This window comes from Lactuca virosa, chromosome 1, assembly GCF_052849685.1.
Source record: "Lactuca virosa cultivar CGN04683 chromosome 1, Lactuca_virosa_CGN04683_v6, whole genome shotgun sequence".
Classification (NCBI taxonomy): domain Eukaryota; kingdom Viridiplantae; phylum Streptophyta; class Magnoliopsida; order Asterales; family Asteraceae; genus Lactuca; species Lactuca virosa.
In genome coordinates this window covers 23081897-23105899 of record NC_136426.1, presented here as the reverse complement: position 1 = coordinate 23105899, position 24003 = coordinate 23081897, and the positions used below count along the sequence as shown (strand labels likewise).

Below are 24003 nucleotides of genomic sequence, written 5' to 3'. Positions count from 1 at the left end.
CTTCATCTCACCAAAATCTCCTGATTTCGGTCTATGATTTCGGTCTCGCAAAGAATTTTCAGTCCGAAGGGGGACCACCCTCGCATGGAGTTTTCGGTGGTTGTTCTCGATGCACAAAGAAAAAGGGTTTTCGGTTCATATGAAAAGGTGATTTCGGTCCAATTGTTTTCTTAATTTGGTGATTTCGGTTTTTTATTTGGAATAAATATGAGATAAACTTCATAATTTAATTTAAACTAACAGACTTTTGTTTGTAACATTGACTTTTAGTTAGACATTGTTTGACTTTTATTGACTTTCTTTGACTTTTATTGAATGGAAATAACTGGTTGTTACACTAGCTCTCGCTATCATATCCTCTAGTGTCCTGCAACTGGATCGGCTCACAAACTACCGAATGTCACTCCTCAGCATCTCATGGTACCTCTCCTTCTTCATCTCTTCATCTACCACATACTGTAGAACCAACAGTTCCCTCTCACAGAACATCGCGGTGATCTCTGCCACTGTCTCAGTAGTCTGGTGAAGGTTCTGAAACTCCTTCGCCAAGTGCTGCACCTCCATCACTGGTGCGAACTCAGCTCGGAACCTGGTCGTAAAATCATCCCATGTCATCGAATCAACAACCTCATCACCAACGGATCCCAACCTCCTCCCATCAGTCTCTAGCTCTGTCTTTTAGAAGACAGAAAGCAAGTTTGACCTTTGACGCATCGGGACAACTGATAGTGCGGAAGGTGTAGCGACATCCGCTAACCAACACCTGCTTGCAATCGGGTCCTTCTCCCCATAGTAATCCGGAGCCCTACATGCTCGAAACTCCCTAAAGGTCAGTGAACATGTCCTAATCAAAGCCACCATCTCAGAACGGAAAGAGCCTAAATGCTCCTCCAACACCTCCATGATACCCTCCTTGATCGTACCAAAGATCACAGGAGTCTACTCAAGTATACTGCGGGTAATCTCAGACGAAATGAACTCTTGTGTCTGATCATCCAACTGCTCGGCTCCAGAACCTAAACTCGAGCTCTCACCAGCACCAGAACCACCAACCAGTCTGCCTCGAAGAGTCACCATACTGAAAATTGACAATATAAACCATCAAAATACACATCAGTATATATATATATATATATATATATATATATATATATAGAGAGAGAGAGAGAGAGAGAGGAGTCTCATACTCTACAAGCTCCCTGGATTCATCGCAGTTCTCCTTGACTCGAGTACGGATCCTCTGCTTCCAGTAGCACGAGCCCATACTACCTTCCGCATCTATCCGCACTCTCTAAATCCCTTCCTAGGTTTTCCTAGGCCAACCACCACACTACTCTCCGCCATCATTGTAGAAGGAACTCCTACCAGCAGCCTTTAACAAGCTCACGATTACAATTACATATTACTGGCACCAGATAATTTTTCGAATGAAAGGTCTCACACTACAACGGTTGGACTCAAAATAGAGCTGCACAATAGAGTTAAAACCTAAACTTATAAAATTATTTAGTTTCCGTAATATGTAACTTAACATATTCGCTTACTAGTTAGCTGAAGTTAGTGAGAATTCTTAAAAATCACAAAGCAAGCAGCATTCGCGCATCGAGTAATCGGAATCAAGCATAACCTAATCAGGCCATCCTATCACTGACTGATCAGTACTAGCATGCAAGTCTACAAGCTCATACAGCAGGCATAAAAAGGCATCTCTCCTAGAATTCTATCATGCAAATCCTGAGCAGATCCTTAGCCCTAACTAGCATGCGATTCACAGTTTCATAAATCAAAGCATATCATAAATCATGTAAGGGTATTTTGGGAAAACTTATTTGAGCTCGGTCGATTGCATGCACCACACCCTTTTTTTATTAGAAACTCTTTTTATAAAACATTTCATTTTGAATTTTTTTACCAAACCCTCAGTTTGAGTTCAGACATACCTGAGAGTACGTCTGAATCCCTCAAACTAAGCCTCTGATACCAACTTGTAACGGCCCAAAGATTAAGACCAAAAATTTTCGTTTTTAAATTAATAAAACTGTAATCCAAACATCATCATAAAACCAAGATAGAACAAAGTGTGTCAGTTACATCATGAAACATCGGAGTAATCATAAAATGCGGAACGGGGTGGTGTGTGCACTACAATCATCATGGGCTCTTCCCTTTCGAACCAGAAGTACCTGAAACACAAACTGAAAACAGTAAGCACAAAGCTTAGTGAGTTCCCCAAAATACCACATACCGTACATAATAAACACGTAATAGGCCCCTCCCAGCATTGAGCCCCGCTCGGTATACAGATCTGTCAGTCATCGGGCCCCGCCCGGTATACATATAAACATATAATCATACAACACATGCGATAATCACAAAGATAATAGCATACAGAATATTCATCGGGCCCCACCCGGCATCGGGCCTTGCCCGGTAAACATACAAGCACACAACACATGCAAGAGTCATGCAGACATCTAGCACCCTAACATAATAAACCATGGGCCAACATTGGTGCCTTCGACCCGCTAAATACAGTGAGGAAACCCACCTCTAGCTGCTGAATCACTCAACTGAATCTCTGACTGCTGGCCCGGAAAATCCCCACGCTATCAAAATCAATAACATCCAATTATTAATTGGATTCTGACCCATAACCAAAAGTCTAAGCTATTTTGCCCATAACCAAGGTAAAAAATCATTTTACCCTTTATCTAACTTGGCCCAAAGCAAAGGCCCAACTCAACTATTCAAAAGGCCCAAATCCTAAAGGCTATATTATTGCCCAATCTTCCAAATTGGGCCCAATACCCATCATGGGCCTAAAATCCAAGGAAGCCCAACATGCTATCCCCAAGCCCAAAACAGAGGTCTAATGGCCCAACCAAGCCCAAACTTTCAAATCCAAACTATGGCTCAATAATGAAAATGGCCAAGCCCAAAACACCCATTGTTGAGTACGTGGGGCGTACTCAGCTCTTACGCCCAACGTACTCCCTTGTCCACAAGTCTTCTTCATTAAGTACTTAAACAATTAAGCTCTTTCTCCAAACTCTCAGATCTGGTCCCTAAGGGTGACTTATCACATAAAGTTGACAACTTTACACTCATGCATGGATTAATGGGACCCAAAGGCTCAACAAGAGCTTAATAAAGATCTTAATACATGCATGGATCAAAATACTCCATAAAGTTGGAATTTTTATGAACATGGGGACTGAATGGAGCTAAGATCTAGCATCTATTGCTTCTAGAGTAGATCAAAAGCTCACCTTTAACACAAAAGACTCAAAAGTGCACAAAATACACCATAAACTAGATCTAACATATATGATCATCAAGGTGTGAGCTTTTTACCTCAAAAAGGTTGCAAATGAGAAGATGATCCTTGATCTACAAGCCCAAGCTACTCCTCTAGGTGTTCCTCTTCTTCTTCTCCTTCACAAACCACCAACAAACACTCTTTCAAGCTCAAAACTCACCAAATCACTCTAGGGTTTCAATTTAATGGTAAAGGGAGGTGTAGGCTGGTCTAAAATGTCCAAGAGATGAATTTAAATTGTTTAAATAGGGGGAAAACCCTAAAAATTAGTGTATGTCCCATCCTTGCGTAAGCCATGCGTACTCCACGTACGCCCCACGTACTAGCAAGGGACGGAATTGATAATAAATTTGCATTAAGGGTCGAAAGAGAAACTTACCAAAACTTAAACGTTACACCATCATTGTAAATGGATAGATTTCTGTGAGAGCTCAAAGTGAGATACAATTTTGAGTGCTTGTAATAGTTCCAGAAAGTTAATAAAATCTTATCTCTCTCGTTCGCCCGTGGACATAGGTCACCTTGACCGAACCATGTTAAATATCGTGTTCTTTTGATTTACGTTTTTCAGAAGTTTTGTGAGTTCACCGAAGTTTGTTTTTGATATTTGTCTGAAATATTTAACTTGTTTTTGTTGTCACCCAACAGTCTCGACACCTGAATGTCGGTCGTCTCGGAGTTGGTGATTTCTCACGACTTCTCATGTTATATTGAGTTTTTTTTAACAACCAAAATTTTAGAGTAGTAAAAATGCAGAAAACATATTTGTTTGAAAGAATCGCACTTATTTGTTTCTATTTATATTTTTAGTAGAAGCCATAAGTGTAAAGATTAATCAGGTTGATGGTTGCACAATCATTTCCTTTGATATTCAGTTTTGTAAAGTTTTTTGTTTATCAAACATCTTTCTATGTTTTTAATAAGATTTTGTTGTTCCAAAAAATTAAAGATAATGTCGTAGCAAGTATTTGGCAATTCAAAGATCCTCACACCAATGCAATTATATTAATTTTCAGATGTGTTATATCTGATTTTGCAATTACATCTACATCAACATTCTTTCAAAAATGGTTCATACTACCATGTTAACAACTATTTTATAACTATGACCAAATCTCTTAATTATTTATAATTATTAATTATTCAACAATACATAAACACGAAATAATTATTTATAATTTAAATAAAAACAATTATTAAAATATAAAATAACCAAATATCAATCTGTCACACCCCAAAACCAAGAACGGCAAAAACGTTCTGGGGTGGAGGACGTCATGTACAGTATCACAACAATGCATAATAGTAAAGACAAGCAACAACATCCATTGCATTAATATAATAATTGTAATACAAGCGTGTTCTGTACAGTTTGTAAGACACCAAAAGTATAATCAAAATAAAAGATGAGTCTTGTATGTGCTCCATCTTCTTAAAAGCTTCATCTGTACCTGTCTACTGATGACCTGAGAATACAAGTTATTTTTGAAAGAGTTTATCAGCATAAAGCTGATGAGTTCATAAGTATTTAGTGTCATTGCTTGTATAAAAGAGTTATAACAGTGTAGTGAAATAACTGATTTCAATGTTTGAAAATAGTATACTTCCTAGAAAATCCTATATTTTCCTAGTAAAAAGTGGTCTTCTACCAAGACCCGATTATTTGTATGTTTATTATTTCGTAAATGTAAGTGTTTTCCCCAGTGAAACTATCGTTATGAAAATGTAGTTTACTTAAACGAGTATGTGACAGAGTCACAAAATAATGAAATACAGACTCCAGGTGGTACTAAGTGAACAATACGCCTCGAAAAGTCTAAGATAATGAAAATGTAAACTCCAGGTGGTATTAAATGAACAATACGCCTCGAAAAGTCTAAGATAATGAAAATGTAGACTCCAGGTGGTATTAAATGAACAATACGCCTCGAAAAGTCTAATTTAATGAAAATGTAGATTCCAGGTGGTATTAAATGAACAATACGCCTCGAAAAGTCTAATTTGCCTTTAATTCTTAAATGGGTTAATTAAAGGTATGAATGTGAACTCGTATGTAACCATGCTGATCGACGGCTGAATAACTGATGACCCTCCAGGTCATATATAGTGAGGTAACATTCTGTCACCCCTTGGCCTTTCGGCTCGGACTGTAGCTAGCAGTCAGGATGTGGGAGTGTCTGTCCCGTATAGATCTATACACACAACGCCAGCTCTCCCTCCAGGAGAATCTGGTTACAAAGTGATAGCACAATAAAGTGTCGTATCGAGAAGTAGTATGTCACATTCTGTTTTATAGTATATTTTCTTGTATATTGTATATTGTATTTTCTGGTATAATGTATAGAGTGTTCTCTTGTATAGTATATAGTGTATTGACCCATAACTGAACTGCCTCTGATAAGTGTCATTGTGATAGTAGTAACGAGTAGTAATCCTTAACTATACCTATTATAGTTAAATAGTAATGGTCTTTTGCATGCCTTTGTTACACAAAGGTACTGAACTGAAGTGAAAGCTTTTATATCCCACACAAATATATATGATATATAATTAAGGATTAAACGACAGTCGGACAAATAACAGGATACCCTAAGTCCACAACTAAACAAGGAACAGGAAATGAGGTAAGCTATCAGTCCTAAGTCCTTCAAATCTTACTTATATAAATATATTAGTGTAGATATGAGTTTGAAAATAATGAAAGTTTAAAAGAGTTTAAAAGCAGTTTTAACATTTAAAGAGTTTAATAAAAGGTTTGTAACACTTGAAAATCCATAAGTTTGATAGAAACTTGAAAGTAATAGAAAATCAATCTGTTTGTTCTAGTTATTAATCACATGTGATTAAAGCAATAACTAGAAATGTTCAACTTGTATCCCCCATAAAAGCATTTAAAGTCATTTCAAAGGTTAATTAAGGGGTATGAACTCACCTGCAGTGAGTGGTTTGGATGGAAGTGTCGGGTAGGATGCTAGGTGTCAAGTGAGGACTTGAACACACACACGGATCCTATGTAACATGTAGTGATACATAAATGTATCTAATTAGTCATTTAATAACTAATTAATCAAGTAAAGACACTCTAATACATGGAAACACTTAGTTTCAAGTGCTAGGAGTGCTAAAGGGTTGTATCTAAGGAGAGTATGGACTCACATTGGAGTTTACTTCCCATTTGGCACCAATACATGAGTTTACGGTTTTTGGTCAATACCCCATGAGTTTACGGTCGTAAACTCATGGTAAATGGTACCATTGTGTGATTTAAGGTTTTATATCTCACAAGGAAGTGTTCTAGGTTTGCATCAAAGGCTTAGGAAGTGATTAGGGCTCGAAATGGCTCACTTTTGGAGTTTACGGTCCTTGGACCACCCTTGTAATTAATTTAAATATCAAACATTTAAATAGTTTAAATGTTACAAAACTTGAATTACAAAACAAATATTATATTGATAATCATTTTTTTCATTTCCAAATCGGTTTCAAATCTTTCAACCAAATCAACTTAGTGGTGGGTGATTTATGGGTTTATTAATATGTTTTGTATTATTGATATACTTTTAGACGGAAAATAATGTTAATTTTTGTACATTTTATTCACTGTTTGTAATATTTCAAAATGGAAAATAATGTTAATTTTTGTACATTTTATTCACTATTTTGTAGTATTTCAAAATGGAAAATGATTCGTCCATAATATTTTTTTCTCCATATACAATAATTTATGTTTTATAATATTATACAATACATCATTTTAAAATATAAATTGTTGTGTTTGAAGAAAAATGATTTTGTATGATCAATCACTTTCAAAATATTGCGTGTTTATAAAACTAGATTGGTTTATATATCTATCTTCTATAGTATGTTAAACTTATATAAGTTATTGTATTTTATTAATTTGTTTTATACTATAAACTTATATAAGTTATTGTATTTTATTAATTTGTTTTATACTATAAAATTAGTAAAAAATATTAACAAAATATAAATTGAAATATTTTTTTTATATATGAATTCATTTATATAGCAGTTGTTCAACAATAAATAAATAATTTAATATAATGTAATATTACTTAAAATAAAAAAGAGTAATTATCTTTTCTAATTGTGGACCTTAATGGCTTTGACCATTTGAAAAACGAAAGTCTATGTGGATTTCAAATTGCCTTTGAAAGGCATTTGAAAAACCGTTAATCCGCTATGTGTATGCTCCAACGCTCATTTGTTTTTGGTGAACGTAAAATTTAACAAGACCAAAGCCATATCCCTCTTTCCATCCTTCATCTTCCAATTCGGAACCCTAAAGATGTCTATGAATAAACTAGAAGGGAAAGTAGCTATCGTCACCGGCGGAGCAAGTGGCATCGGAGAAGCCACCGCTCGTCTGTTTGCAAAACAAGGTGTCCGTGGGGTGGTGATCGCTGATGTTCAAGACGAGCTCGGCAAAAACATCTCTGCATCCATTGGCTCGGACCGTAGCACCTACATCCATTGTGACGTCTCCGACGAAATCCAAGTTAAGTCACTGGTCGACCAGACGGTGACGAAATACGGCCAGCTTGATATTATGTTTAGCAATGCCGGGATCGCTAGTAAAGGCGAGCAGACAGTCGTTGACATGGATTTGAACGAATTTGAAAAACTGTTTTCCATTAATGTTCGAGGGATGGTGTTGTGCGTGAAGTATGCCGCACGTTCTATGATTGAGAAGAAGGTGAAAGGAAACATTATTTGCACGGCTAGCGTGCTGGGCCGGAAAGGCGTGCCACGGCGTACGGATTATTGCATGTCGAAGCATGCAGTGGTGGGGCTGATGAAATCGGCGACCAAGCAGCTGGGGAAGTATGGAATCCGAGTGAATGCTGTGTCGCCTTTTGCTGTGGCGACGCCGTTGATGTGCAACGTGCATGACAAAGGGGCGGAAGAAGTGGAGAAGATGTACGAATCGATGAGTAGCTTGAAAGATGTGGTGTTGAAAGAAGATGACATTGCCGACGCCGTGTTGTTCCTTGCCTCCAAGGAATCTAGATTTATCACTGGGGTTGATATGGCTATCGACGGCGGTTTTGATGTTTGATTCGCTTATGATGATGGTGAAACTTCTACGGATAAAATAGATGTTTGAAACTGTGCTTTTTAGTTAATTATCATGTGATCCAAATATATACATTAGAATTAGAATCATATAATCTTTTAATGAATATTGAATGGTAATAAAATAATGGATCGTGACATATATTATCTTGACCTTTTTTTATTATATGAATTTATAATAACCGGTAAAAATGTTTCGCAACGGGACCGATGTTTTTTTTGTATAGATTGTAGTAAACAACAACGTGTTGTACCCCAGTGGTTCTCAATTAATAATAAATAACTTACTATTATTTTTAGTGTATTATAGCATTCTACTCACTTTTTTTCCATTATATCATTCTACTTTTTAAAGTATAATGTTGCAAAAGGAAGAAATGGGTGTACGATGCAATAATAAACAACTTAACGAAAATAGTTATTTCATGTATTTAAAAAAATGCAAGATAACTTATTTTCATTTGTTTATGACAATATGTACTCACCGACACACATACATACACATAAATCACACAAACAAATAGCGACGTGTATACACACATGATCCATTGCAATTATCTATCTACTTTCAATTAATAATGAACAAAAACATCAAGTTTTGAGTTATAAAAAAATTATACCATAGACTTCCGGTAATAAATTTCAAAAAGATTATTACCATTCATTGTGACACATACTCCTATTAAGAATCAATCAATGGAACTTTAATATCAACCGAATCAACCATATTCAAAACGCTTTCCGTGCATCTCTATATGATTAATGTACATCACATAATTGCTCTTAATTTGTTTACATTAATAAAGTAAAAGACTCCTCTTAATTTGTTTACATAAATAAAGTAAAAGACTCGATTCCTTATTTAGCTTCGAAATAATTTAAATATCAATAAATCACAACCAAATACATAACATGCAAGTAAAGGAATAAATAAATAGACTTACGCAAGAACAATAGGTATTTGGATGATACTTTTGTAATCGGGTAAATTTAAGTTGGTCGTTCTTGTCGCAATCGCCAAAAATGCCCAAATTTGACTCATTTTGTGTTTCTGCATAAACGCCATAACTACCTTCACCACACCTTCAAATTCAATAAAAAAAAACTGCATCAAATTAGGAAAATAATATGATAGATTATTTGTATCGGTATTTGTATATATTCTTTAACAAATAAAGTAATTAAAGTAATTAACCATTATTTTTTTTTAAAAAGGATAGTAATCATTAGCAAATAAATAAATTAAAAATAGAACAAAATTTTAGTAAATAATCAAACACCCTCTAAGGCGAGATCAAAATTTATAGGTTGTAGGCAGAAAAACAAAAGGAAAAGACTTACTTTTGTCACTGAACACCTAATTGATCTAAAGCTTGTATACTATTAATCTTGAATTATGGGACGTATTCCGTTGTGAGAACCTATATTTGAATGAAAGTATTGAGCCAAACGGGATAAGATTTTTTTTAATAAAATCCAAGATCAGCTCATATTTGTACTGAACCTGTGGGGTGGTGTATTCCCAATATATGGTTGGGACTTTTACATAATCAAGATCTTTGAAATTACTTGCAAAAAAAATCGGCATTTGCAGCCTCCTTTGTATAATCAATCAGCTAAAAAAATACAACTATAACTTATTGAAAAAAAAATGTCACGTATGATTCATGCAAAACAAAACAACCAATCAGTCCATGGATAGAAAGTAAAACCACATTATCTGTATAATATTACGTACGCATGTTAGAAAGGAAGTCAGGTTGATCAAATAGCTCTACCAATGAGGCAGGAGGTGTTATTGGATATGAAAGTTTGACACGTCCATCTTTGCAACAATGATTATACCTTTTGTGTTGTGTAGCGAAGGTTCTAATAAGCTCATCAAACCAAAAGAAAGCACCACAAGGCTTACATACTCCGTCACAGTCACCACTGTCTGTATGTACAACATCAAATGTACAATTTCGTTTTTGTGAAGTAAACATCATACAAAATATATAGAGTATGTAATTTACAAATTAATTAATAGGACATGAAGATAGAATTGTATTCACTTGTGATTTCAGTTTGAGCTGATGAAATAACATCGACAGAAAACATCGTCATATGAGAAGTGACAAACAGGATTTAGCATACTGTTTAGATATCGTCATATGAGAAGGAAGAATGAATACCTTCGTTTAGGCTTTCGACGATCCGACCAAGAACATCTACTCAACTTGTTGGATGCATGACGTCATGTCAGTTATGAACCTGAAACAAACTGACTTTACAAACTGACTTTACAGTTACCAATTGACAACCGACAAAAGGCAATTTTAAAAAAATTGTACTTCAATTTTTCACCGGTAAAGGATATTACAGTTAACAATTGCCAACTGGTAAAGATAAAAGGGAGCTATTATTAATAAAAAAATCAGAAAAGTAATCATAAATTCGAAACTATAGCCTTATGCAAATGAATGATAATACATGCATGTTGTTATCAAAGACTTAAAAGTTGATGTGTCATATCACCCACATAGTAATCAATCCTTGGTTTAATCTTTAAAAGTCCTTTACAAACTCCAAAAACATACTGAAACTGCATTAATCCAAATTAAAAAAAAAAAATTGAGATTCTAATTGTTTTCCATAGGACCATATTTCCTCATAAAACCATGGGAGTTCCCACGCTGATATAAAAAGTAAGACCAATACTTTGAAAAGCTAACCTCCACAAGCCAATCAATTAGAATACTACACATTTGTTGTGTGATTTCCAGCCGAACTATTTTCATGTAATCAACAGAATGCCTGCAGTTAAGTTGTGGAAGAAGTACTTTAAAACAACAAAAGAAAAATATTTTCTTTTTTTGAGAAACAAAGAACATGCAGTGCTTATTGGTTAATTGAATTTTAGTTGATTGTTTTAGTCTTTTATATATAAAAAAACATAGACATACGATGTTTTATTAACCGATGAAGGGAGGTTAATAGCTATTCAGATCTCTGTTCTGCGAAAATTGTTATATACTTCTATAGCATACAACTCGCACATTTATAGACCCTTGTGTTTAGAATCAATGTCACTAATGGATTCATCATTTGAGGCTTTTGTTGTTTTTCTCTGAGGGGCCATAGAAATAGAAATAGATGGTTTCACCATGGGGGCGTTGAGGGGGCAAAGTGGGCAGCCGCACAGGGCCTAATTTTATTTATTATATATTTTTATTTAAAAATAACAACTTATAATAACGACAATGGCCCCTTTTTTCTTGTTCGTTCCGGGCCTTTAAGGATATTTAATTCCTCAGGACCGGCCCTGGGTTTCACTGTCACTGCCACCTATCATTCTTCTTGGAATTACATCTTTTGACCTTATTGCCGATCTAACAACAAAAACATTATGTTGTTTGATATATTTTATGTTTTTGTTAAAATTTGATAAAAATATCAAATATGTACCTGAAGTTTAATTTCATCAGTGACCTTTATGCTGGAATGATTAAAGGAATTGTTAGTGATCTTTTTTAGGACAGTTCTTCTTATGGATTGGACAATAGGCACAACAATAGATGCAATTTTGAGTTTCAGGGACTGTTTATCTAACACAATTTATTTTGATTGTGTTCCAGTCAGCACAAATCTTCTCTATTTACCCTTATTCCATAAACTCAGAGTTTGACTTGCCTAAATCTCGCAAGAATACACCAAATCTTGCTTACATTGAAGCACCGAACTGCAACAATAATGAAATAAACTTATAGAATCAAACAAAGATACAAAGTTCTAGATGTGGGATTTTCAAATTCTTCTTTGGATTGCCATGTTGATAAGAATCAAGAATTTATACCCTTACAAACAAAATCTGTTGAAACAGTAAACTTGTAGATCGATAGATTCAAAACAATAAACTTGTAGATCGATAGATTCAAAACAGTAAACTTGTAAATCGTCAAATTCGGAAACATTCTCAGTATCGAAAGTGTTTTCCGAACTCAATTTTGTGCATAAAGAGTGGAATTTCTGTACAGTATCAGATTTAATATTTTCTTTATCATTTTCATCCAACATTTGTTTTAGCATGGTTTTATGATCTTTGGACTGAATATATGCTTCAATTTTCTCAAGTCCGACTTTATAAGATTCAGAAACATCATCCGAGGACACTATGGATTCGCACTTGTAACACTCTGCATCGATTTCATCCTCTTTCAATTCGAGAAAGGGTAAAATCATTTTGTGTATCTCTTTCCCTATTTCACAGTCAAGATGCAGTTGGGTAGTGTTAAAATATAACCTCTTAGAAATCAAACAGAAAATATTTCTTTGTTTTAAGAATGCTAAATTGTCTCTTTTCAAATAAATAACATCATCCCTAGACCTAGTCAGCTCTAACTCCAAATTCTCTATCCACATCCGTCTCTCTTCACTCTTGTTGGTTATCTTGCTGATTTGATCAGTTAGGTTAGAATTGTTTAGACGTGTTCTTTTTAAGCTATCACTAAAACTAGAGACAGTAAAATTTAAATAATCTAATTCAGATTCGTAACGAGCAACTGGAATATTAAGAGACTAGAGAATAGATTGTACCTTACTGATGACTCTTTCACATTCACTGACTTGTTCCGAAACAGGTCTTGCAGCAAAGCAGTTGTCAGAGGCCTGCGCGCTGTCAGTGGCGTATCCTCTCTGCTCCGAAACATCACCACGAACCATCCAACATCTTCCCTCGTAGTCAGGGACTCCCGACTTCACAACGAAGCATCCAACATGCGTGGGCTTCCGAACTTCCTCATCTTCCGAATCTGTTGACCAGACCTCAACACATCCAAATTCATCATCGTCCTCCTGCAAATCAAAGCAGGTTTAGCTCTATCAGCACTTTTTTCTTTCGAGTCTCTTCTAACTTTCGAAGATAATAAGCTTCATCATCTTCTTCCTCCTTCTTCTCAACATACACTCCTTAGCCAAGTGATTTTTTCCATGACAATAGTTGTAGTCATAGCCGGAATCTCCCATCAGTTTCTTTTCTTTCTTCACCTCATCCTTTTGCGATTTGTTGAGGCTCTCATCCTTTGCTTTGTCAGAACTATAGTTCCCTTACCAGTTCCTGTTTTTGAGGCGTCCAAAATCTTTTTAGCAAACTTTCTAAGATTTGACACCATCAGAGCATATTATTCTTTTGTTAGCTCGCAATCAGAAAGATTAGAATCCGAATCTTCTTCTACTACCTTCTTTCCCTTCGCAAGCAGGGCTAATGACCCCATGCTCGACACAATATTCCCTTCCTTCGTTACTTCAGATTCGTGGGACCTAAGAATTCCCACCAGCTTCGCCAAAGAATAATTCTTAAACTGTTCATGAGCTTTAACTGTTGAAACAAATGCCTTCCATTCAGACCTCAAACCATTCATAAATGTGACTTTTTGCTCTATCGGTTCACGTCCGATCTTATGTTTTAACATCCTGCTCAAGAGATGATTAAAACGATTGAATGTTTGATCTAATGTCTCTTCTGGATTTTGAACAAAACCACCAAAATCCGAGAGAAGTGGTGTTTGAACTGAATGCTCAAGATCTGCATGACTCGAATAGAGTTCTTTCAGCCTGTCCCATATCTCTTTTGTTGTATCACAAGAACTCACCAGACGAAACGTATCTGGAGGAAGAGCGAACCTGATTATCCTCATTGCCTTGACGTTACTCATTAACTTCTCCTTTTCATCTTGAGGAATGTTCGTTTGTTTAAGGAGAAGAGCGTTGTATTGTGCTTGAGTTTTAATGACTTTTCTTGTAGCAGTGTGATCAAATGTCTGCTTGGTTATTGACTCCCATATCAATGAACCATGATCTTCAAGACCTAGCACGTAGTCTTCGAAGTGCAGTGCCCATACTTCGTAATCTTGCGGAAAAAGAATAGGGATCCTGGTAGTAGATCAGATGTTGCGTGATAGATTGAAGGAAAAGGTGTGTGGATCTTGTGGTTGCATGATGTCGATTCACAAAAACCTGTTAAGAATCAGATGTGTAAAATAATAATCAAGTTTAGGGCTTCACTAGAAACCAGATCTAATGTATACAATCGATGAGAACGATGAAGACGACAAGAACGGATCTTATAAAGCTCAAAAACCCTAATAAGCTCGACAGAAGATATGCGTATGTATTACACAATCTCCTGCTCTGATACCAATTGTTGAAACAATAAACTTGTAGATCGATAGATTCAAAACAGTAAAGTAAATCAAACAAGAAAAACAATGATCGAAATTGTGTCGAATGATTAATAATCAATGCCTTAGAATAGTTCAACGTGAACTGTTAGTAAAGACAAAGTAGGGAATCACAAAAACGATTAACCCTAATACAAAATATGCATGCAATATTTATAGCCTAACCCTAGCAACATCAATGCGGATGGACATGCCCAATCCGTTTAATAAAGGCTAAATACATACATAATAAATTTGACACAACACAATAAATACCCCAACAGAATCGCTATAAGGAATGAATGATTTGAAAGATGTTGTCCAATTAACCAACAAATATGAAGTTTAACATGTTAGAACTAGAAGACTGTTTTCTATATCAGAAGTAAAAGCAAACAGTTGAAACAGTTAATCACCTCCCAACCCCACCCAAAAAAACACATCAACCAACAAACATAGAAAATCCCTAAATCACAAATAATCTACAAAATAGCTAATTCAATACGCCAAGAGCCCCATATATTAACATAAACAACCAAGAAAGGAGAAATGAGCATAAATATAGCATAAATGGCCAACAGAGTTCAGAAAACAGGGACACTTACAAAAAAAAAGTTTACAGGTTATTCTTACCTTCAATTAGATATTGGAGCTTGATTTTCTTGATTTGTTCACTGGAGAAAGAAAAAACCAATAGAAACCATAAAGAACCTTGTAGCTTTAAACATACAAATACACACAAAGTTACGGAAGACAGTTTAAAGATAGCGATATGTTCTCATAAAAAACAAACGGGATGGAGCGATTACTGTCCGATGCAACTCTGATAGGTGGTCGTGCGAAGCAGACGTGCCGGTGTTGGTGTTTTCAGGATCTTCACCAGAGCGGTGATAGTCAATGAATTTCTTTAGAAATAGATAAGGAGAGGGAGAAGATTAATGTTGGTTAGAATTTGGTTTGTGGAAGTTATAGGAATATAATGCCCGACGATGGAGAAAAGTTTACGTCTCCAAACATTTGAGTGGCAGATAATTATTGAAGAATCCATCCATGTGAAGTTTGATGAAGACTCCTACTCTAAAGATTATATACTGATCATTCAGGGTCAATTTGGTTAAACAAGAGTGTCGTGGAAGTTGGTTTGGAATTTACAGGACTGATTTCATTATAAATCTAAAATCGGTCATCACCAGAGAGTTTGATATTATTGTGGGTATGGATTGGTTATCTACAAATAATGCTCAAATGATGTGCAATAAGAAGATTGTGATTGTTGAAGTTCCTGATATGTCATTAATTATGATACGAGGTGAAAGGGGTAGTGAAGAAATTCCTATAATTTCAATGGAAAAGGCACAAAATGGTCTCAATAAAGGCGGTGTATTATATGTAGCACATGTCATAAAAATTAATTTAGAAAGAATCATTGGTGATGTAGAAATAGTGAAAGATTTTCAGTACCTATTCCCGAATGAATTACCTAGATTACCGTTTGACCGTCAGATTGAATTCGGTATAGACTTAGTGTCTGGTGTTGAACCCATCGTTCGTACAATGTATCGGTTGGCACCTTCGAAAATCAAATAACTAATGGTACAATTGCAAGAGTTATTAGACTGTGGTTTTATCCGAACTAGTACATCAACTTGGGCCGCTCCTATTCTCTTTGTCCGGACTAAAGATGGTACGATACGAATGTGTATATATTGTAGAAAGTTGAATAAACTTACAATAAAAAATCGATACCTGTTACCGCGGATAAATTATCTCTTTAACTAATTGCAAGGAGCTTCGTATTTTTCAAAGATAGACTTGAGATCAGGATATCATCAATTGCAAGGAGCTTCGTTTTTTTTAAAGATAGACTTGAGATTGTAAGGTCGAACCTTATAAACCTGTGTCACGTTGATTTATACAACATCGCTATCTGCCGTTGTCCAAGCTTCACTGCAGTGTGACAAGTTACTTAGTGATAGGATCATCTTTTGTATAGTTTATATTTTTTATATATGCTAGATATCTTTGAATTTAAATCCCTGATATGTAGGGATTTCGTTCGAGAATTGTCTTTAACCTAATATATAAGTTACACTATATTTTGATGTAAACTTACCTCTTTGTGCATTCTCTCTTTGTGAGAGATTCTTAATTAAAATTAGTTATTGATTATTTGTGTTCTTTGTTCTTATTAATTGATATTTTTGCTAATTACGATCATTCAAAGAATATCATAACATGAAAACAGATATAATATAATTCACTACGCATCGTTGTTTGATGTTGTAGATATGTTTCATGTTTTGCAGGTTCACGTAGCAACCACAGTACATGAAGAAGATAGGAGCACAAGTAGGGATGAGCAGCGGAAGCGGGTACCTGCTTTTGGAACCGGAACAACCTTGGAACTGCCGGTTCTGGAACTAGAATTGCCTTAAGCGGTTCCGGTTTCGGTTCCTAAAGTTTCGGAACCGCCTTAAGCGGTTCCAGTTCCAATTCTCATTTTAAAAAAACCGATACCCGATGGTTTCGGTTCCAATACTGGGTACCCGTAACCGGTGGTTAATCGGAACCAATATGTAACACATCAAATTTCAAACCACAATTTTCATTTTTAAATTACCCAAAAAGTTGTTCATAAACCAAATCATCCGAAAAACACAAGTATCAAATATAATTCATCATCACAAAATATCCAAGTGCTACAAAATGCCCCAGTAACAAATCTCCCAGCGAGTATGTACAATCAGACATTTGCCTTCCCGCGATCCTCAGAAGTACCTGAGAACACATATAATCAACAACTATAAACACAAATCTTAGTGGGTTTCACAAGATAGTAGATACAACACAACATAAATAAACAACTATGGGTTATCAGCAACCCTGGGGACTATCAGTAGTCCCAGTGGTCAAACAGCACGCCCTGTGGGTTATCAGCAACCCTGAATACTACTCGAAGTCTCAGTGACACATAAACAACATAACACAATAATAATAGCTAGACACAGCTGGTCATCACAGATACAACTATTATACCACACAGGTAAAAATAAGTGAGGATACTCACCTGATACTGATGATAGATAAATCTCACACCCGAACTGCCGGAACTAGACTCCATCTAATAACACAATAATTAACCCTAATTAATAAGTAAGGTCCACAACCCAACTACCATGACCAATCCCACAACTATGCTCCTTAAGGGAAAAATACCATTTTTACCCCTCTCGTGGTCCAAACCCTAAAACTTTGACCAAAGTCAAAGTCAACAAAAAGTCAACTTCCCAGCACGTACGTTAGGCGTACGCTTCTCACGTGTTGCATATTTGAAGAATCAGATGAGTTGTGGTCAGGCCTGGCTACGCTGGGCATAGCCAGAAGTACGTTGGGCATACGTCGTCTGATCACAAAAATCACTCCCAAACGTCTTAATCATTAAGACTTGCAATCTAAACATAGATCTAACCTCCATAGAAGTCTTAATCCATAAAGTCCATAACTTTACCCCTTTGCATATCTGGAATAAGCTTAAAACCTCAAAACCCTAACTTAAATCATACCCAAAACCATTACACTCTTGCATGGGAAGAAAGGGACCTTCAAGCAAACATTTTTATGAATATACAAGACCTAAAACCCATGAAAGGACAACTAATGTGCTCTGCAGTTCCCCAAACTCACAAAGATCCAAGATTGGGACAAAAAGCTCATAATAACCTATTTAAGAGATCTAGAAAGAAACACATCAATGTATAAACTTTATACCTTCAAAAGATATACGAGGTGAGTTAGTTTCTGGATCCACAAGCTTGCAAACACCACCACCTTCTTCAATAGTCTTCTTCTTCAACAAGAGAGCACCAAAATCACTAACAAGATTCGAAATCTTCACACACAAGGCTTAGGCTCGAGATAAGGGTTTGTAAGGAGTGGATGCTGATAAGAAATGTCCAAGGGAGGCATAAGGTGGGTTAAATACGGAGCAAACCCCTAAATTTAGGTTTTAGGAACTAAGATAGTACGCCCTGCGTATCAGATGTACGCCCATCGTACTAGAATGAGTCTTGTGTTTGCAAGGCTTGATCATGTACGCTACGCGTACCTCACGTACGCCCAACGTACGGGCTGAAATGCAAGGTTTTTGACATAAAGGGCCAAATATGTAAACTATAATTAAGCCAGGGACTAAAATGAAAATAACTGAAAACCAGATGGTACAATTCTCCCCCACTAGAATTAGACTTCCCCCTCGAAGTCAGCCTCAGAGAACATATCAGGGTAGTGCTCGCGCATCTCAGATTGGGCTCCCAAGTCCACTCCGAGCCTTTCCGATGTTGCCACTGAAGCTTGACCAAGTCCGCTACCTTGTTCCTCAAGGTCTTCACTCTCCTCTCCAGAATTTTCACTAGCCTCTCAACATAATTCAGGCGATCATCGACCTGAATGTCCTCCAAAGGAACCGTAGTTGTCTCATCGGCTACACACTTCCTCATCTGGGAAACACGGAAGGTATCATGAATCTGCCTCTACTCCTCCGGTAGCTCCAACTGGTAAGCCACCTTGCCCACATGAGACAACACTCTGGAAGGGCCAATAAAGCTGGGGCCCATATTGCCCCACTTCCTGAAGCGGATAACACCTTTCCAGGGTGATACCTTCAGAAGCACCAAATCTCCTACCTGAAATTCTAGCTTAGAGCGTCGCCGATCCGCATAACTCTTCTGGCGGCTCTGGGCAGTCATCAATCTCTGTCTAACTTGCTGGATAAACTCGTTCATCTTGAGCACTATCTTCATGCTCCCCATAACTCTATAACCGACCTCGCCCCAACAAATAGGAGTCTGACACCTCCTCCCATACAGAAGCTCAAAGGGACGCATGTCAATGCTGTCATGATGGTTGTTGTTATAAGAAAACTCAACCAAAGGAAATTAGAAGCCCCAGCTCCCACCGAAATCAATGATGCAGGTGCACATCATATCCTCAATCGTCTGAATAGTCCGCTCGCTCTGCCTATCCGTCTGCGGATGATATGCAATATTGAAATGTAACAGGGTACCCAACTCCTCGTGAAACCTCTTCCAAAAACTAGAAGTGAAACGAACATCCTGGTCCAACACAATGGGAGTTGGCACCCCATGCCGAGCCACCACCTCTCGGACATAAATCTCAGCAAGCTTCTCTGCAGAAGATCCCTCACTTATAGCTAGGAAGTGAGCACTCTTCGTCAAACGATCAACTATCACCCAGATAGCATCAAAAACCCTTGCAGTCTTCGACAATATTGTAATAAAATCCATCGTGATCTGCTCCCACTTCCACAATGGAACCTACAAGGGTTGCAGCTTGCCATCTAGGCCCTGGTGCTCAGCCTTGACCTTCCGGCAGGTCAAACATCACTCTACAAACCAGGCTACATCCCTCTTCATACACGACCACCAATAATTATGCTTCAGGTGAAGATACATCTTGATAGCCCCCAGATGGATGAAAAATCTCGACTTGTGGGCCTCCTCCATCAATACCCGTCGAGCCCCACCAGCATAAGGCACCCAAACCCGCCCGTGAAGAGTCAAAAGCCCCCTGTTGTCTATATCAAATGCTGAAATCTGACCGATCAGCCGCTCACTTTTCCGATTTTCTTCCTTTATGGCCTCCGACTGCGCTTCTTTGATCGTTTCCAAAACTGTGGTCATCACAGTCATCCTTATACACACATCCTGAATCGGGGTACTGACCCCCTCCGGCTCAAGGCGTTGGCCATCACATTGACCTGGCCTGGGTGATACAAAATCTCACAGCCATAATCTTTCACTACATCCAACCACCTTCTCTGCCTCATGTTCAAGTTAGGCTGATCCATAAGATATCTCAGGCTCTTATGGTCTGCGTAGATGGTACACCGAACACCATAAAGATAGTGGCACCAAATCTTAAGAGTGAAAACCACCACCCCCAACTCCAAATCATGAGTAGGATACTTCGCTTCATGAGGCTTCAGCTGCCTCAAAGCGTATGCAATCACATGCTTTCTCTACATCAACACAGAACCCAAACCTGCAATGAATGCATCGCAGTAGACCACAAAATCCTCAACTCCCTCAGCGAGGGAAAGTACTGGTACCTCACATAGTCTCTACCGAAGATTCTCGAATGATGCATGCTGCTCAGGCCCCCAACTTAACACAACATCCTTCCTCTTCAACTTAGTGAGAGGAACAACAATCTTGGAGAATTCTCGAAAGAATCTTAGATAATATCCTACCAAAACTAGGAAGCTCTGAATCTCAGATGGAGGCTTCGACACTTCCCACCGCATCACCACCTCTATCTTGGCTGGGTCGACCAAGATATCGTTCTGGGTGATGAGGTGTCCAAAAAATTGAACCTCGCATAACCAGAAGTCACAGTCAGAGAACTTAGCGTCGAGCCTCTCCATCCACAAAACTTCAAGAATCTTGTGCAAATGCTCTTCATGCTACTCTTTGGTCTTCGAATAGACCAGAATGTCATCGATGAAGACGATCACCGATCGATCCAACATGGGCCTACACACCCGGTTCATGAGATCCATGAACGTCACTGGTGCGTTGGTGAGTCAAAAAGGCATCAACACAAACTCATAATGCCTGTAACGAGTTCAGAAGGTCGTCTTATTAATATCCTCCTCTTGCACCCTCATCTGGTGGTAGCCATACCTCAAATAGATCTTGGAAAACCAAGATGCCCTTGTAACTGATCGAAAAGATCATCAATACTCGGCAATGGATAACGGTTCTTCACCGTCAAATTGGTTAACTCCTAGTAACCAATTGTAATGTCCGGTTCCTAGTACGTATTTAAATAAGAGATTATTCACATTTGCTAAGGAACTCAACAAGTTGGAGGCCCCAAACTCGTCGAGTAGGAATTTGATATGTTGGACGCGGGACTTGATGTCTACTCGACGAGTAGGCATGCCAGAGTGAAACCCTAATTTCCAAGGTTTGCATCCTATTTAATCACCTTAACACCCCCACTATGGCCTCCCTCATCGCCTCCCTTAGTCCAGAAAACCCTAACTCGAAACCCTAACCCATTTTGAGTATTATTGAGCCATTTTTGTGTATTTTTGGTGGTTTTGAAGCTTGAGAAGGAAGAAGAAGCTTGGGAGTTCAAGAGGAAGCAAGTAGATCAAAAGGTTGTGTTCCATTTCTAGCTCTTTTGGGGTATAAAGTGTATACCTTGACTATTCATTTGCTAGATCCCTTCATGGAGTAGTTTAGGGCTTTAAGGAACCATTCATGGATGCAAGCATGTTTGGGGCTAAGATTTCAGATTTGGAACCTTTGAGGGACTCCATGGCATAAAGGTGCCAACTTTATGGCCATGGCAGTCCCATGAACCTTGTGAACCTCATTTTAAGGCCTTTTGAGCTATATAACCCATGCATGAATGTAAAGTTTGTAACTTTACGTGTGATATCGACCCTAGGAGGCCAGATCTATGTTTTGGATGCGTTAAGCCCGACTGAAATCGACTGTATAGTCTTAGGATCATGGGGGATTCTACGAGTCGCTCATAGGACTCGGCGATTCGGGTCATGGTTCCCCAACCTTCTCTGTTACCTAGCAACTTGTTGAGTCTAGAATATGACTCAGCCAATTAGACGTGTTTTGGACTTAAAGGTCAATAACTCGACGAGTCCAAGGATGAACTCGCCGAGTCAGTGAGCAAATGTCCCAACTGTATAAAGGAGAACTCGACGAGTCCAAGGAAGGACTCGACGAGTTCAAAAGGAAAGTCTCGATTCTGTCATAAGGATAAACCCGACGAGTTAGAGTGTAACTCGACGAGTCGGATCGCGAATGGGATGTGCAGAAGACTGCTTTTCGGACTCGCTATGGCCACTACGAGTTCGTGGCGATGCACTTCGGGCTCACCAATGCTCATGCCGCGTTTATGGACTTCATGAACCGTGTGTGCATACCGATGCTGGATCGGTCTGTGAGAGTTTTCATTGACGATATCTTGGTTTACTCCAAGACGCAGGTGTAACACGAGGAGCACTTGCGAGTGGTGTTGGATAACTTGAGGAGGGAGACCTTGTACGCCAAGTTCTCCAAGTGCGAGTTTTGGTTATGCGAGGTGCAGTTTCTGGGGAAGCTTTTCAACCAGAATGAGATTTTGGTTGACCCGGCCAAAGTAGAGGCCGTGATGAGATGGGAGGTTCCGAAGTCTCCATATGAGATTCAGAGTTTCCTAGGGTTAGAAGGCTATTACAGGAGGTTCATTCAGGACTTTTCCAAGATAGCAGTACCCTTGACCCAGCTGACGAAGCAGGCCGTCGTATTTCGCTGGGGGACTGAGCAGCAGGCAGCGTTTGAGACGTTGAGGCAGAGGTTATGCAAGGCGCCGATCTTAGCCCTGCCATAGGGCGTGGAGGATTTTGTAGTATACTGCGATGCGTCCATTTCGGGTTTGGGTGCAATATTGATGCAGAGAGGGCACGTCGTCGCTTACACCTCGAGGCAGCTGAAGCCTCACGAGGCGAACTACCCGACGCACGATCTGGAGTTGGGGGCGGTTGTCTTCGCCCTCAAGATTTGGCGACATTACCTCTATGGGGTCCGTTGTACCATTTACACTGATCACAAGAGTTTGAGGTACCTCATGGATCAGCCGAATCTGAACATGAGGCAACGTCGGTTGCTAGATGTGGTGAAGGATTACGACTGTGAGATCCTCTACCACCCAGGGAAGGCGAATGTTGTGGTCGATGCTCTTAGCCGCAAAGCAGCCCCGATCAGAGACATTTGCTTGCGGATGACAGTAGTGACTCCGCTTTTGGAGCAGATTCGAGAGGCCCAGCAGGAGCCTATGAAGGAGGAACATCGGAAGAGCGAGCGTATTGTGGGTCAAGTTTCCTCCTTCGACTATAATAGTCGTGGGTTGTTGACACTACACCGTAGGGTGTGGGTTCCATATCACGGAGGTGTGCGTCGGGTTCTGATGGAAGAGGCGCACAAATCCAGGTTTTCTATTCATCCTGGGGCGACGAAGATGTACAGAGATCTTTAAACTGATTACTGGTGGCCCTGCATGAAGCAGGATGTAGCCTGGTACGTCGAGAGATGCTTGACCTGCAGGAACGTCAAGGCCGAGCACCAAAGGCCCCATGGCAAGACGTAGCCATTGGATATCCCCATGTGTAAATAGGAAGATATTACTATGGATTTCATCACAAAGCTTCCCAGGACCGCACGAGGGGTGGATTCGATTTGGGTTATCGTGGATCGGTTGACCAAGAGTGCTCATTTCATACCGATCCAGGAGAGCATATCGGCCGAGAAGATGGCTGATATCTACATCAGAGAGGTAGTAGCTCGACACGGAGTGCCAGTTTCC

General features: G+C 38.5%; 1 protein-coding gene and 1 pseudogene across 1 annotated transcript; both read left to right on the top strand.

The window, feature by feature from the left end:
• The first annotated feature begins 7577 nt into the window (after positions 1-7577).
• Positions 7578-8472, top strand: LOC145104024 ((-)-isopiperitenol/(-)-carveol dehydrogenase, mitochondrial pseudogene; annotated as a pseudogene).
• A 7130-nt stretch (positions 8473-15602) lies between these two features.
• LOC145112042 (uncharacterized) lies at positions 15603-16200 on the top strand. Its single transcript, XM_079048255.1, has 2 exons — positions 15603-15670; positions 15768-16200. The coding sequence occupies exons 1-2, from the start codon at positions 15603-15605 to the stop codon at positions 16198-16200; spliced, it is 501 nt and encodes a 166-aa protein (XP_078904381.1).
• The last annotated feature ends 7803 nt before the right edge of the window (positions 16201-24003 follow it).